The sequence below is a fragment of the Selaginella moellendorffii genome, unplaced genomic scaffold, assembly GCF_000143415.4.
Source record: "Selaginella moellendorffii unplaced genomic scaffold, v1.0 SELMOscaffold_36, whole genome shotgun sequence".
Classification (NCBI taxonomy): Eukaryota; Viridiplantae; Streptophyta; class Lycopodiopsida; order Selaginellales; family Selaginellaceae; genus Selaginella; species Selaginella moellendorffii.
In genome coordinates this window covers 821,784-837,241 of record NW_003314297.1, presented here as the reverse complement: position 1 = coordinate 837,241, position 15,458 = coordinate 821,784, and the positions used below count along the sequence as shown (strand labels likewise).

The 15,458-nt window shown below is 41.9% G+C and overlaps 1 protein-coding gene across 2 annotated transcripts; it reads right to left on the bottom strand.

Moving 5' to 3' along the window:
• Positions 1–5,321: 5,321 nt before the first annotated feature.
• Positions 5,322–6,712, bottom strand: LOC112349177 (cinnamoyl-CoA reductase 1-like). 2 transcript variants are annotated; one of them, XM_024683083.1, is made up of 6 exons: positions 6,562–6,712; positions 6,347–6,513; positions 6,105–6,287; positions 5,879–6,041; positions 5,635–5,824; positions 5,322–5,591 (listed from the first exon to the last, which is right to left on the bottom strand). In XM_024683083.1, exons 1-6 carry the CDS (start codon positions 6,668–6,670, stop codon positions 5,417–5,419), a joined length of 987 nt encoding a protein of 328 aa, XP_024538851.1. In that variant the 5' UTR covers positions 6,671–6,712; the 3' UTR covers positions 5,322–5,416. The 2 variants fall into 2 exon arrangements, with proteins under 2 accessions (XP_024538851.1, XP_024538852.1); XM_024683084.1 differs by having other exon boundaries at positions 5,322–5,582.
• Between the last annotated feature and the right edge of the window lie 8,746 nt (positions 6,713–15,458).

Genomic DNA, 15,458 nt, shown 5'->3' with positions numbered 1-15,458 from the left:
CAACGTCGTCCAACAACTATCACAAACCAAGAAGTTAGTTTGAAGGTGTAGGATTGAGCAACTTGAGACATCAAGATGCATGAAACCAAAATAATGACACTAAACACTTCCATCCTCTTATCACAAATCTCCAATACAAGGCCTGTTTGTTTTCAGGAACTCAATTTTAGATGGAGGAGAAAACACATACATCCCTAATGCAGTTCCATTGTATGGAAAGACATACTTCAATAAACCAATTGCAGATTTCCTGGCTCAAGCATTAGGCCTTCCATTGTTACAGGAATGGTCCAAAGTTGAGTTGAGCTCACGAGTTGAGCTCAATTTAACTTAAGTCAATATTAGTCAACATAGTCAACCATAAGTTTTATAAGGATATATTAAGTTAGAAAAATGTTATTCTTTGGTGAACTTGAAATTTATGAATTTAAGTATCAATGGTTCAGAGAAATTTCTATTTTTTGAATCTTCTAATGCAATTTATACAATAAAATATTGTTTCTAGAATTAGAAGTTCGTCTGAACCCATAGAAATTTTTGGGCTTTATTGGTCCCAAATAAAATGGGAATATTGAAGTTCTAATGAACCTAAAATTTCTATTGTACATTTTAAAATTTTAACATTTCAACAATTGACCAAAAATATATAAATAATTTGAAACATTGATTCACTCATTCATCCTTTAGGGTTTACAGAGATAAGAAGTAAGGAAGACAAAAAATCTATAAGTAATCCTAGCATACAGAAATGTGAGAATGTTAATTTTGTTTCACTACCACAATCTCCATATTACATGCTTAGTCCTTATTACCCATTCAGGAATGTGGAGATCACTGTCACTATTAATAAAAATACTCATGTTACTTCCGAAATAACAGTCTAAAGCAAGAGAAAAGAAGAAATAGATAACATAGCGGAAATCCACTCTATAAACCTTTTAATGGCTTTTGTAATCCACTAAAATATTATTAAAAAAAAGTAATTCAAGTCATAACAATCATTGTGACTTTCACAACAAAATTCTAAAACAATTTTGTATGATTCCACATGTAGCGCATGTGATCATGGGATGAGATTTGGATATACTGTTACCATGGATCCTTGGAACCTTGGGGGATAAATGGGGATAAAATAGTCACTAAGGGCTCTCTCATCAAGTAATTGCCCCTTTTCCAGTTGGCTTAAGGGGAGAGAGATAAGGTGCGTTATAGTTGGTATCGGAGTAAGTGGCACAGGTTCAATTCCCATTGATTAGTGGCTATTTAAAAATATAATATACCCTTGAAAAAGGTATATTCCTACCCCTAAATTGAAATCCAATACACCTACCCTTTAATTGAAATCGTATGTATTGGACATCCATGTGTACGTCCTTCCTCTTGTGTGGAGTATCCATGGACGAAACTAGCTAATCTACACAATGGAAGGATTGGTAGATTGAGTGCGGAAATGGAGGTGTTGGTTCCCCTTGGCATGAGATTTGGATAGCCACTAAAGGCTTGGAACCTTGGGGGATAAATGAGGATAAAATAGCTACTAAGGGCTTGGAATTTTGGGGGATAAATGAGGATAAAATAGCCACTAAGGGCTTGGAACCTTGGGGGATAAATGAGGATAAAATAGCTCAAGGGGAAAGAGATAAGGTGCACTACACCACAGAAGTAATGATTTATATAAAATTAAATTGGTGTTCCCACTTTGTGCTGATATTGTTGAGTAACTTTGATCATGCTAAACAAAGCCATAGAATTCCTCAAAAAGCTATTCCAAACCCTTCTCCTTTTTGTTATCATTTCTGATGTTAAAAAGAATCAAAACCAACTATAGAAGATGGATACATGCTTGAAGGGCATTTGTTTCATTTAATATGCCTACCCTAGGAAATGCAAAGTTCACTCCATTAGAAAATTGGCACCTAACTTGAGAAAAGGTAGTAACAATAGAAGGCCTAGTGCTTGAGCTAGGAAATTTACAATTGGCTTGTTGAAGTATATCTTTCTATACAATGGAATTGCATTGGGGATGTATGTGTTTTCTCCTTCATCTAAGGCCAAGTTCCTGAAAACAAACAGGCCATGTACTGGAGATTTGTGATAGGAGGATAGAAGTGTTCAATGTCATTATTTTGGTTTCATACATCTTGATGTCTCAAGTTGCTCAATCCTACACCTTCAAATTTAATGTCTTTTTTAACCAATTGTTATATAATAAAAATTGCTATATAAGTAAACAATATTTACTAAGTAGTCACTAGTGCCAAGAAATAGAGAAAAAAAATTTAAAAATGAAAAAAAATTGTTATTTATTCCTCCCTCTCTAAATCTATTTGATGTTTAAAAATCTTTATTGAATATAGCTATTGTGAAAGTTTCTTTTTGTTACCCTCATCTAATGCACCAAGATTTTATACCATTCTTTCATGAAGGATTTAGTTCACAATCAAATTCTCAAAAATTTAACCTACTTTCTTGATAAATTTTATTGTAATTTATCCCATTGTCACAACCAAGTTCAATAGGTTTTTTAATAGTTTATCTCACTCTCTTAACCATTAGTTTAACCCTTTTAATTGGTAGTTGGGGCTCTTTCTTTTTGCTTTCTTGTTAAAGCTTTTTATCTTTTGAAACTTTATTTTTGATTTATTTCTCTCTTCCACAATTTAGATTGAGCAGTAATCCCACTTGCTAAGAAAATAGTATAAGTAGTAAAGATAAAAAAAAATCAAAAGTGGATAAAAAATTTAATATATTCAAATTAAGATATTAGGGGATTTTTCAAAAATACTCCCCAAGTACAAGTGAATTTATTTGTTGTCAAAATTTTCCCTAATTTTGATAATAGCTTAGAAAAAAATTAAATTGCTGGAAGAAATAAATATATGTGTGTATCTCTATTTCTAATTTTTTATTGTAACATTGAGCTAAGATAAGTGGAAATAAAAAATATATGTGTGTATCTCTATTTCTAATTTTTTTAATTGTAACATTGAGGTAAGATAAGATTAAAAAAATGAATAAGTACTTTTTCAAAAACTAAATGTCAGAAAGCATATTATAATGGATTTATTAGAATTATAGTTGACTTAATGGAGAATAGAGACAAAAAAGCTGACTAATTGGATGAAGACAAAAAAATTATCTTGAAGAAAACCAAAGGCAAAAGTAAAATAGAAAATAGTGATTATTATTTTAAAATGAAAAAAGTGTTTTAATCTTGGAAAAACTTCAAAATACTATAAGAGAATTTATGAGAAACTCTAAACACATATTGTGAGGGCCAAGTGTACGGCTACGATATCTAATTTTTTATTCACTAATTTAAATTCAATTCTTCATTAAATTTTTGTTCACCAAATTCTTCATATATTAGGTGTTAATTAGGATTTGAAATAAGGCTTTAGTTTTCATTCACTTGCATTTCTCTTTGCCTCAATAATTTGATTTTCCTTTCTCTAGAAAATAAAAAACATTCAGACCACACTCAACTTAATTCATAAACAGCAACATTAGACAATTATTTTGTTCCTTTAAACTTCAAATTTTAAATTGTTGATATCATTTACATGGCAACTAAATGGGTTGTAACTAAAGTTGGCATTAGAAGAACATAGACAATACATAGTCTTCTGTCTTTTCACAATTGAGGGAACTGTTCCAAACCCTAAAACATGTACCCTTAACACTCTATTTCTCAAGCTTTACTATGATTTGCCCTACTTAGATCTAACTTCTATTTAGCTACAGTGAAAAAATGTTTACAGGATGAGAATCTCTAAATCTATTCCATGTTGAGATCAATATAAACTAGCAGATTGGTGATTGGAGAGGCTACAGTTCAAAAGGTCTTTTCAAAGGACAAAGGCAAGAAAAAAATAATGAGTGAGTATTTTGAAGAATATTGCTCGATGTGTAACTCCCCAGCCAGCGGAAGAGTGAGAATGGATTTGGATGAAAAGGAACGAGGGGTCTTTTCTCCAGAAGTCTGGTGAGCGATGAGAAGCTTCTTTTGACATTTCTCCTTTCGTCTCTCTCTTATGTTGGGCATAGGCTTGCCCAAAGCTCTTTGCTTCTCATCCAATACCCTCGCCGTCTAACATCCTAAAATAATAAAAATTCTAGGGTTCTTGAGCATGCAGGTGCTCTTGGACCTCGACCGGACGCTTGTTCGCCTCGATCGCGGCGGCAAACACTCTGCCGGTGGCGATTCCTACGCGCCGCTGCATGGATGCCGCGAGTTTCTACTCGCGCTCAGCCAAATCCCAGGTATGAGCGTCAGCTTCTTCAGCTTCGGCCCGGAATCGCGAAACCCGCTGCTCGTTGCAAGCCTCCTGGCCGACATTTTCCCAGCATGCACAGCAGGAGGCCTCAAGGATTGCAGTGTCTTCTCGCAGAACCATCTCTACCGGGTGGACGGATTCACAGTGGGATCTCCCACGGCGATCGAGGTGGACATGGAGCAAACCATCATGGTGGACGACATGGCTTGCTCGGTGTGCGCTCCAGGAGAGGAGAGGAACTTCTTGCCAGTTTACAGGGAGAGTTCCAGTTCACAGGGGCTGGAACTGCGTATCCGTGTGGGATCTTCCAGGTGCGAAGAGACAACAGCCTTGTCCGTGTGCTGGGGATGATCTTGTGGTGCATCGAGGCCTCCAAGGAGCGAGATGTGAGCCTGGTGGAGGCTCTCACGGTCTTGCAGTGGGATTTGGAGTCGAGCACGTACCGGCACAGGCAAACCAACAGTGAGAGCATCTATAGCTTGGGTCTGGCGGCGATGAGACGCTTCAATCCAGAGATCGAGCCGCTAGACACGGAGAAGCAAGGATTTTTGCCGTGGTCGCCGCCGCTGGCAGTGCTCAATCCTGCGTCCCAAGCGCTGGTGCTTTCGTGGTACCGCCACTTTGGCTTCGATGAGGAGCAAGTGAGGAGGATTGTAAGCAGCGGAAGATTGGTGGCGTGGAGAGAAGAGTTTGCATCAAGATCAAAACCACAGGTGACAGTCGTCGAGATTTTTGGTGGTTTTAGCCTCAGTCTTCCTCGAGAACTTTCTGACCAGGCAACCAAACATGTCTCGAGTGATGTCGTGAATTATGGACTGGAGAAACACAGCAACATCGAGCTAGCTTGTGCGGCACCCGGACGATTTAAGCTTCGGTTGAAGGCTTTGAGACTATGCGACTTTGATGAAGCATGATATTCTTGTGTTCTTGGAGTTTTTGTTCTTGGTTTTGCTGAGTTATTTATTTGGGAGTGTAGATCTCAGTCTCTTCAAGCAAGTTCTTTCACACCTAAAGACTTGGAGCCAGTAATCTGTACAGAGAGAATAGCACAAATAGGAACTTGTTTCATTTTCCAGGACACAAATTGAAGTTCTTATATGGGAGATGGTAGACCCGATGTTTCTAATCTCTCCGGTAAATCAGATGGCTCTTAACAGTCCCTTGTTTAGCATGTCGGAAACAGTGTCAAACAGCATCCGTTCCAATGGTATGTCAAATTCAGTAATTAGCCCCAAGAGCTTCTCTCTTCCCAGATTGTCGGGACGGATTCCCGATTGGTTCCAAACGCTCGTCTCAGCAACGCACCTAGAGTTTCTAGCTTTATAGATATCGGCAGAAACGAACTAGAGACGCTTACTCTTTTGGATATGGAAGCTGCGGGAACTTGGCCCTGAGAATCTTGATAATCTCGCTGTTGGACACAACCGTTTCCACGCAGAGATAGCGCCCCGAGGCCTCCTCCTTGTCCATGGCCAGAATGTGAGCTTTCGAGACGTCCCTCACGTCCACAACCGGAATGGAGGAATCGCGGTAGCTGCTTTCATGACCTGGGAAAACAAGACACATCGATCAGGCTTCTGAAGCATTTTTAAAGCACAAACCATCCACGAGAGCCTTCAAGAGCGCACTGCTGAGATTCAGCGTTGGCTGGAGCATCGGGCCAAACACGTACGAGGGGCAGATCGTGATGAGGTCAAGGCCGTACTCCTTGGAGAGACTCCACGCGAGCTTCTCAGACTCCGTCTTGGCTAAAAGATACCATTGCTTGAAACAAGAGTCTCAGTGAGTACAACACAGTAACTTCGTCGAGGGTGAGGATAAGTTTACCTTGAGCTTTTTACAGTAGTCGGTATCAGACCAGCAGCTCTCGTCGACAATTCTTTCCGCCGGCCGATTTGGATCGAACATCACCGCAGCCGCGGACGACGTGACAATGACCCGTTTGATCCTCTCCTGTGCGCAGGCCTTCAACACGTTGCGAGTGCCGGTGATTGCTGGCACCAAAACATCCTGGGACTCAAAAACACAGTCAGCCTTATCCAGAGAAAAGAAATGAAATAGGAGACTACCTCTGGATTCTCAGTCGATGCGGTTACAGGGCAAGCAGTATGGAACACAACTTCACAGTCCCGAATCGCGTCAGCGATTGAGTCATAGTCGAGCACATCAGCCTTATGTAGTTTTAGTCTCTCGCTTCCATCCAGTTGCTTAAGATGTCCACACTTGGCGTTGTCATCTGAAAGCCACCATCACTAGATCTGGGACAAAGATAACAAACCAGAACCTGGATTGCGGACAGTGCCATGAACTGAAAAGCCCTTGTTAAGAAGGTCACGAACAATCCACGAAGCAATGAAACCACCAGCTCCAGTCACGCAAATCGCCTTGCCCATTCGGACTGAGTTCCTGAGATCAATGGAGACGAGGAACAGAGTCCCCTGGCTGTAATTTATTCGAAGACTACGTTGCACGTGCGAAACCTGTTTTACTTGATTGCAAGGAGAAAATTTTGGCTTATGTGGAGTTTGAAGACAAGAAGTTCTTTGAGCACTTGCATTATATGAAAAATGTTTTGCATGTTGTTTTGTTTGTTTACATAGGGATACATTACATCGCAAGTATGTTTGTTATGGCGTGCAATTCGTAAAAGGGTGAGTGTTACTGTGGTAGATTTCATTCACAATACAGTGTCCATGTGGCAGTTTTCTATTGGTTTGGCATTAAATGTCATTTGGATGCCTCATGGATACCCCATGGATGCTAGCCGATGGGTCAATGATGTCCCCATAATATGAACAATGTGTTACACATAGATGCCACATATCATCAAGTTTAACCCCATGACATGGGGATTCATCAGGTCATAGGGTTTAGGAGATGCTTCCTTGCTTTAGTGCCTTGCTTTAGTGCTCTATTATTCAGCATGTTTCTTGGTAGCAGATGTGGAAGGTAACTTGGTTTGCTAATGAGTGGTTTGAAATGTTTTTGTGGGCAGTGTTGGAAGTGGCTTTGATTTACTACTCGATTGTTCTCTATGGACTTTCAAGTTCCTACCATGAGTATAGTTCCCTCTCTAGTTTACTTCAAATTTATGTCACTGAAACTTTTTCTTCCAGGTTTACTAGAAGACGTGGAGGAAAATGAGGTGGATGGCCTTCCATCCAATTTTAGTGATTCGGACTGTGGTTCCAGTATAGATGGTGACAACAATGCTCTCCCAGAGGTTTGCTTAGTTTCCAACCTCCTAGATTCATGATTTGCATGTTTCTAGGCCTTCTATAATTTTTTGCAATTGAGGGGATTCGGTAGTCCAGCTGCATTTGGCACTTGGATGCACCTGAAGATCTTCGAGACTAAGACTACTGCTTACCTTGCATGCTATCTTAGAATTTCCAAGCCAACATTATACAAATATATGCGGCTTGTCGATCTAAATTGGAGAGGTGTATATTATAGAGTACCACTTGAAAAGGTACTTCATCACGTTTGAACTAATAATGCTATGAATCGAGGTAGCACAAACTAGGGGATTATCAATTCCCGATCTAGTTGTCGAACTGGAGGATATTGATTTAGCCGATGCCAAATTCGTGAGGCCTTAGCCACTCACGATCCAAGTAGGCTAGAACAGAGGCACATGACAAGGATTCGACGACAGATTTACAGGAATGAGGAGGCTTATGCACTTTGCCATATGGATTGTGAGTATTCTTTCATTTCTGTTTTTTTGTCAGCACATATGGTAACGTGTTTATTGTAGCATATTGCAAGCTTGTAAGCTATGGTTTCTATGTACATGCCATTATTTGCGGGGCAACTCATTATATTGTAGCTTGCAAGCTAGCTACCTCCAAAGAATCCCATACAATATTTAACACATATGCGCAGGCTATTCGTCGATTTGGAAGGCCCAAGCACATCCGGAGCGACAATGCTCCGGAGCGACAATGCTCCAGAGCACAATGAGGTTGAGAGGGACATGATCCACTGTTGGGGTCTTGCAGCTAGGAGCTTCATACGTGGGACATCAACACGTAACCAGGTACTCACAATGTTAGAGTTTTTCCAAATAAGGACTCATAGGACTAAATCAAATTTATTTTATAGCGCATAGAGCATTTGTGGAGAGAGCTCTTTGAGTGCGTGGTGTGGTTTTATAAGCACCTTTTTGAGTCCATGGAAGATATAAAAATTCTCGATGTATCTAATCCATGGCACAACCAGAGTTTATGTTGTGTCTTTGCTCTGTACCTCAAGAAGGATATTTCACACTGGGTTGCAACCTGGAACCTCCATGAGGTCCATCCGTATCGATGTGGTGATTACTTCAGACCATCTCATGTTCCTGCAAACTTATTTCAACCGATGGAACGAGAGCTTAGGTAACAATTTTGGTAATGTTACAGAATTCTTAATAAAATGTGCTTTTGTAGGATTATGTCGGCTGTTGGTGGAAAAGATATTGAAGACCTTCCCGGACCATTTCTCTCTAATGTCGAAGGTGCAACTTTGTCAGAGGTAATCTTTAGAGCAAGAATACAACAATTCCTTTAAATCTATTTTGTTGTGTTTGGCTACCTTACAGGCTCTTGGCACTATTCGAAACCAGGCATTTTTGATGCATCAGGAGGGACTCAACTTAGACAAGCAATATCTACTTCATTTGGATTTAACAATGGCGTGTGCAATGGCTGATGTTGCGGGTGTAGATCTACCACTTTACATTGAGAGTGCCTTGCCTACAGCAACACCAGTGAAGCGACGAGCTTTGGAAAAATTATACTTGGCCATACTCGGAGAAAATTGAGTGTTCTTTAGTGTACATTTCAAATTTAAATTCAATTTCTGATTTGTTCAATTTTAGGGTTCCCACGTTTGGGATTAGGGTTTTCACCAAGTCCCACCCATATTAATTGTGCCTTGGATACGGGGCGATTTCATTTTATGACATGATTTTGTCGATGGTTCGTTCGTTCTTCCAATCGATTCGTGTCATCTAACCGGAGGCAAGGCTTCTAGTGCACACTCCCCCGATCGCAAGACCACTGCCCAAGCGAGAGCGCCACAGCTGTGATGGTGGGTAGCTTCTCTCGATCAGGTTTGCATAACCAATCCTTTGTGGTTTCTAGGCTCGAAGCAAGAATGCCGCACGCCTCAACAGCAGTAGACACTATACAGGAAACACCTCGCGAGCACGCAGCCAAGCACTCGATGTTCCGCAATCGGTACAGCCAACAGTCCGGCGAGACACACGCCAGCCACTTGATTTTCCAAGCTCCGCAACAGGGACATCAACTCCAACAGCATCCCATCCACAGCTCCCGACTGCATTTGAGCAAGCAGAGCGCCACCTAACATTGCATACATTGCAACATATGCGGAACCTCCAGCATGTTTCATTCTCCTCGCCTTCCTTGGAAAGTAGCAGCCCAAGCATTCGAAATGAGCAAGTCCAGACACCTCATGCCCACGGTGTTGTCCAATCTGGAATGCTGCCACCAACACCAACTACAGGATGTGCTCACGGAATCCGATATAGTGCCACTGCTACCAGCCCCATAACTCCACCGACCGCTACAACTCTCGCAACTCCATCTACCGGTATAAGTGCCAGTACCTGGCCATCTACCTCTCGAAGCAACAAGCGGTCTAGCTCGGTAAGTTTTTCATTTGTACCTATTTTTTTTTCCATGTGTTTTTCTGTGTAGGGTGAGTTGACAATGCCGCCACACCAGCGAGCTTATAGTTCCCCATCAGCATTCCACAACTACTCCCAAGGATCGACATCATCATCTAGTGGAGCTTCGACATCCAGATATGTTCAAGCTGACCCTCAAGGCGGGCTGCCATGTGAGCCACAGGTATAACATGACCCTATGCACTCTTCATTTTTTTCTTCTTTGGATTTGTTTAACTCATTTTTGTTTCACTGTGCCAGACTCTCTCACTGCTTGTGGCTGCAGTGCACACCTATGCCAATAACAATCGGCAGTCCTTATCTTGTTGTCGTGGACGTCGTGGCAGTCGATCCAAAGTCATTGGTGGGATGTCGTCTACGACACCCTTGGTTCCCCGGCTGTTCACCACAGTTCTTGTCACCAAGTGGATTGCAATCCCAAAGACTTGGCATGTACACTTATATGGGCGGAAAAGAGAGCCATCTGTGAAGGTGACGGAACTTGACGAGCTGGCAGTGGACCTCCCAGAGTGTCTCATATGGGGTGGCTTATACTCCAGTAATCCTTTCCAGCCCGGCACAGCCCAACATGCGATTCTACTATCACTCCAAGCCTCAGGAATCCAACCTTTATCCATGACCAACCCAGGAGCATTTGTTTGGCATGCAAGGTAGTCCAATGGTGGTGAGGCCCATGCCGAGTCTGCAAAATTTGGCCTCAGCTCTATCTGGCCTTGCTACTGGCCTCCTCAAACATCATGGGGAGCTATAGCAAACAAGGCCAATGGCAATCGGGCAATAGTAATATATTTATACAATGTTATGGAGCATCATACTGACAAACATTGGCTACGTTATCAAAAACAGGCCCGAGCACTCAAGGAGAAGGATGTTCGTGAACGTAAGTCATTTTTTTTTTAAGTTCCCTCCTCACAAATATATGTTGTGGTCTTTGCAGTTATAGCTGCTACAAATACCTTGACTGCAAATGATGATCCAAGGCCAGCCACGCAGGAACCAAACCCTTACGAGAATAATGAAGAAGAAGACTCTGCGGATGAAAAGGACATTCTTCCATTACCGAAAGAAATTCTCCCCACACAAGACAATATGGACATTAGTGGAGTCGAAGAACAAGGTGATGGTGGGGATGAACCGCACCAAGGATCTCCAGAGACATCCTTGTCACCAGAGATAGTGGCTCCAGGCCATGCGGCTGGTAAAAAGCATTAACATAAATGAATATTTTCTTCATTTTCTAATTTTTGAGTGCAGATAGGCCAATGGTAGTGTATGACAGTGATGGCGGAGGCCTTGAAGACCATGGTGTGCCTCCACCCCCCTTTCTAGAGGGAAGTAGCTCCACTCTATTTACTCTTATGGAGTTGCTTGATAACTTTTCTACAGTAGAGTAAGATAATTGAAAATTGTGGCATTCAAAATTGAACTAATGTTTGCATGTAGATTGTTGGAGTGTCAACAAAGATGGATTGATGCCACCAATGCATTTAATGAAGCTGTTCAGTTAACCACTCAGGATAGTGCCAACTTCATCATGCTGCAGATTGAGGAGGTTTTTGCCTTACAGGATGCCACCACAACCCTTGAGGTGAGGGCACAGGGGGATGTTGAAGTTCTCTCACAGGTGCAGTGGCTGAAACACAAGCTTCTTAGTTGCTTTGGCGTGGAGAGCACAAGTGACGAGGAGATGCTAGACGTTATTGCTAGACACCCTGAATTCCATTGGGCTGGCGGCGAAATATTTCTGCGGCGCGTGCTTTTCAACCAAGCCATGCCTCATTGGCAAGATTGGGAGAGTCTTCTCCTTAAGCTTGGCCTTTCAGAAGCACAGTACGAGGATGTGTTTTGTGACAACACAATCCAACAGCTCCTTGCTAAAGTAAGTATTAATGTGCTTCCTTCAATTCTTAAATCCACAATAGCACGGTTCATTGAGAAGAGGTACGTGTATCTATTTCTTAGCACTTAGTACCATCTTATGGTTTTGTGCAGGGACCTACGTAGGAATTGGGCGGCTGCACAACAATTGAGAGAACTATTTGACATTGCTGAAACATTGTATTATAAGTTCTCTCGTTTTTGCATCGAGAAGGCTATGCTTCGGCCATACAGACTTGCTCGTACACGTTTGAGGCCATCTTGCATTCTGGTAAGCAATGGATTGCCTATGAATTGGAGTTACCTCACTTGTCCTTCTAGATTGCACCAAACAATAAATTCAGTTGTTTCCAATTCACCTTCAATACTAATCTCCGCACACCGAATTACAAAGTAGTCTATGCGTCTGAGATTGGAGGAGCTTTGGTGTGGGAGGAATCCACAATAGATGCGGGTGGGCCACATGCAAAAGCCATTAGGGAGGCTGTTCGCTAGATTCCAGGATCGGTAAGTCTAATTTTCACTTGGCTCACTAGAGTAACTTTGTGTTATAGACGCGTGGACTGTTTGTGCTTAGGGAAGGAGCCACATATTGGCATCCTGGGATGCCAGTGCATTCTAGGACGTTACGACAAGAAAAGCGGGATGTGGTAAGTTAAGTTTAAAGCACAAGTTTTATATGCTCCTCATTTTTATATGCACAGGCTATCTTTGTGGGATGGTTGCTATTCTAAGCGTTCGAATGTAATGCACAAGTTTCTCGCGGGTGTACAATTGCAACATTGGCAATTGCAGTTGGAGAGGTTCCAAACGAGGATGACTGACGACTTGCCCGAGGAGGATTATATGAGATGGACCTCAAGGCATGCGTGCCGCATATCTGGAATGCACTCAACCAATTGTGAGGTGCATCAAGCCTAAAAGAGGAGGGCGATCGGTGCAAGTCTGTGGATTCCATCCTAGAGAACCCTGCAATTACTGACTACAATGCAGTGCTTGAGTCTAGACTCACCGAACTTGGTGAAGGTTATGAGTAGGCTGTGGAGGCATGCATGGCTGCGGTGGTTTGGCGTTATCTATTCATCGAGCCAAACGTAGTGGGAGACTTACTCCAAGATGGCTTCCAACACTCAATGCGCATGGAAGCTCGTTAGAGGCCTTACAAGAGTCCAGCATTGCTAGGTGGGCTTTCACTCATTGGGACAGATGCTTTGTTACAGGTCTTCCGGGTAAGGACGATCATTCCTCCTGCGGAATTCATCAACTGCCTGATCTTTGATCAGGACTTTGGAGAGAACTTCCGCAACTGGATTGTGGACATCATTCGAGGTAACTATTTACTTTCACAAACAACTAAAACTCTTGTATGTTTGAACATTTTATAGATATGAGCCCGAAAGAGTTATCCAAGTTCCATCACTTTGCGGTTGATTCTCTAGAGTTCCGACCAGGAGAGCCTATTTGGATCCAAGTTGAGAGACAGAGTACATCATCTACTCGATTTCCCAGGTTCTCCACATGCACACGAGAAGTTTTCTTCCCTTTAACATACCCGTCAAAGGAGTGGACCAAACACAAGATCCACCGGGCACTCCAAAATCCAGAGAGCTTGTATGGATTGGGCTGATGTTGTGGAAGTAATGTAGACACTTTCACAATAAAAATAGATAATTGTCTTGAAATATGTTTCACACTTTGAAAGAGACTCTTTCCAGTTCATTGGCAAAGTTAAAGGTAAGAATATTCAAAATATTCTATAAATGCCCATTATAGGCACTTGCGGCCCTTGGTACCCTTTTGGCTTATGCTTGTCTCACCAAGGGTAATCATTATAGCTTCCAAAGCAGCTCCCAATTTAGGTTCTGGGTCAAAACTATTGAGCTTGGGTGCTACATGATGCCCATCCTCACTTGAGGAACTCTCAACCTGTTTGGTAGAACCAAAATCACCCTCTGGGTTTGTGAACTCGTCCTCGCTTGCATCTCGAGCAGTAACATATCCCTCACTGTCACTTTCTTCAGCAGGACCTTTCCCCTCGGTGATTGACACAAGATTAGAAGTAGTCTTAGGCTGCCTTGTCGAAGGGATTGTCGAGCCTTGAGAGGAGGAGGCATCATATAGAATCCTCAGTCCTGTCCCTATTGGATCCATTGTTGTGCCTCATAAAATCCTCTCTAGTTTGCCATGCTAGGAGGAAACCCAAAAACCTCAAACATTGCAAAAGGGTTAGACCATATAGGAAACTATTACAAATCTACTCTTACCAAAGTGAGCACGAGCTTCCAATCCCTGAAAACTCCAGTTCTTCGGCCGTAGCGCACGGCATACATTGGATAGTTTTGCCCCATGCTTGGAAACCCTTTTTACAAATTTCAAAATTTGAAACGGTTATGATTGGAAAATATTGTAAGTGTCCATTGTCATTGCTCTTCTCACCTAAATGTTACTACATGTAATTGCAACTTCCATATTCTCAAATCTCCTTCAGCATGCTCCTCTTGAGAGAACTCCAGGTCCAATTTGAAACAATTATAATTGGAAAATGTTGAAAGTGTCTATTGTTATCCTGAATGTTACTACATGCAATTGCAACTTCCACATTCTCAAATTTCCTTTAGCATGCTCCTCTTGAGAGAACTCTAGGTCCAAACATCAACACTATGCACCTTTACAATTGAAGTATAAGCCCCACCAATTCATTGAATTGGTTAGACTTCAACCTACTTTTGAGTCATATGCAAATCTTCTAAGCATCATGGTACAAAACTCAAGTGTTGAGAGAGCTACACTGGAAATCAATTGCAACAAAAGATAAACTCAATGGGATCCATTAAAAACATGACTCCAGATAGTATATATCCATGGCTTTGCAATGGAGTTAGATGGAGTTCACTTATGTTTGCTATAAACACTATGTTAAAAGAGGTGTGCCCAGGTGTGACTCAATTTCCAACATTTTCCAGCTATGAGAGCCCAGGAGTTCTTCACGTCCATGGTGAATGCACCTCAAGAATCACAATGCAAGACGGAGGAAGCAAGAGGATTCAATGATTGCCTAGACGCTGCGGCGGGTAACAATGGGAGCATCGATGATTGCGAGCAGCACAGCGGCGGTCGGCAATGTGGGGAGGACACAGCGATCCCAAATTCTAGATGGAGTTCACTTATGCTTGCTATGACACTATGTTAAAAAAGGCGTGCAATTCGTAAATGCATTGCAACGAAAGATAAACTCTTGCCATGAGCGCCAAGAGCAAGACGTGAGAACATAGTGCTCTAGATAAGGTAGTATGGTATGCAATTTAGTCGATTGTCCATTTGGTTTGCAACATTAACAACTTGGTCGAATGCATGGGATGAATGGGTCTATGGGCCATGAATGGCTCCATTCCATACATAGCATGGGTCATTGCTATGGGCATGATGCCCCATCCGGGGCATAAGGATTGGATATTCGTAAAATATTCTATGCCTGTGTTTTTTTCACACTCATAATACATGTGGACCAATAGCAAGCATACACGTGGTGTGAATGAAATCCACAGTTGTAAAATCCACCCTTTTACGAATTGCACGCCATACTTGTATCAAGCAATAAGAAAAGT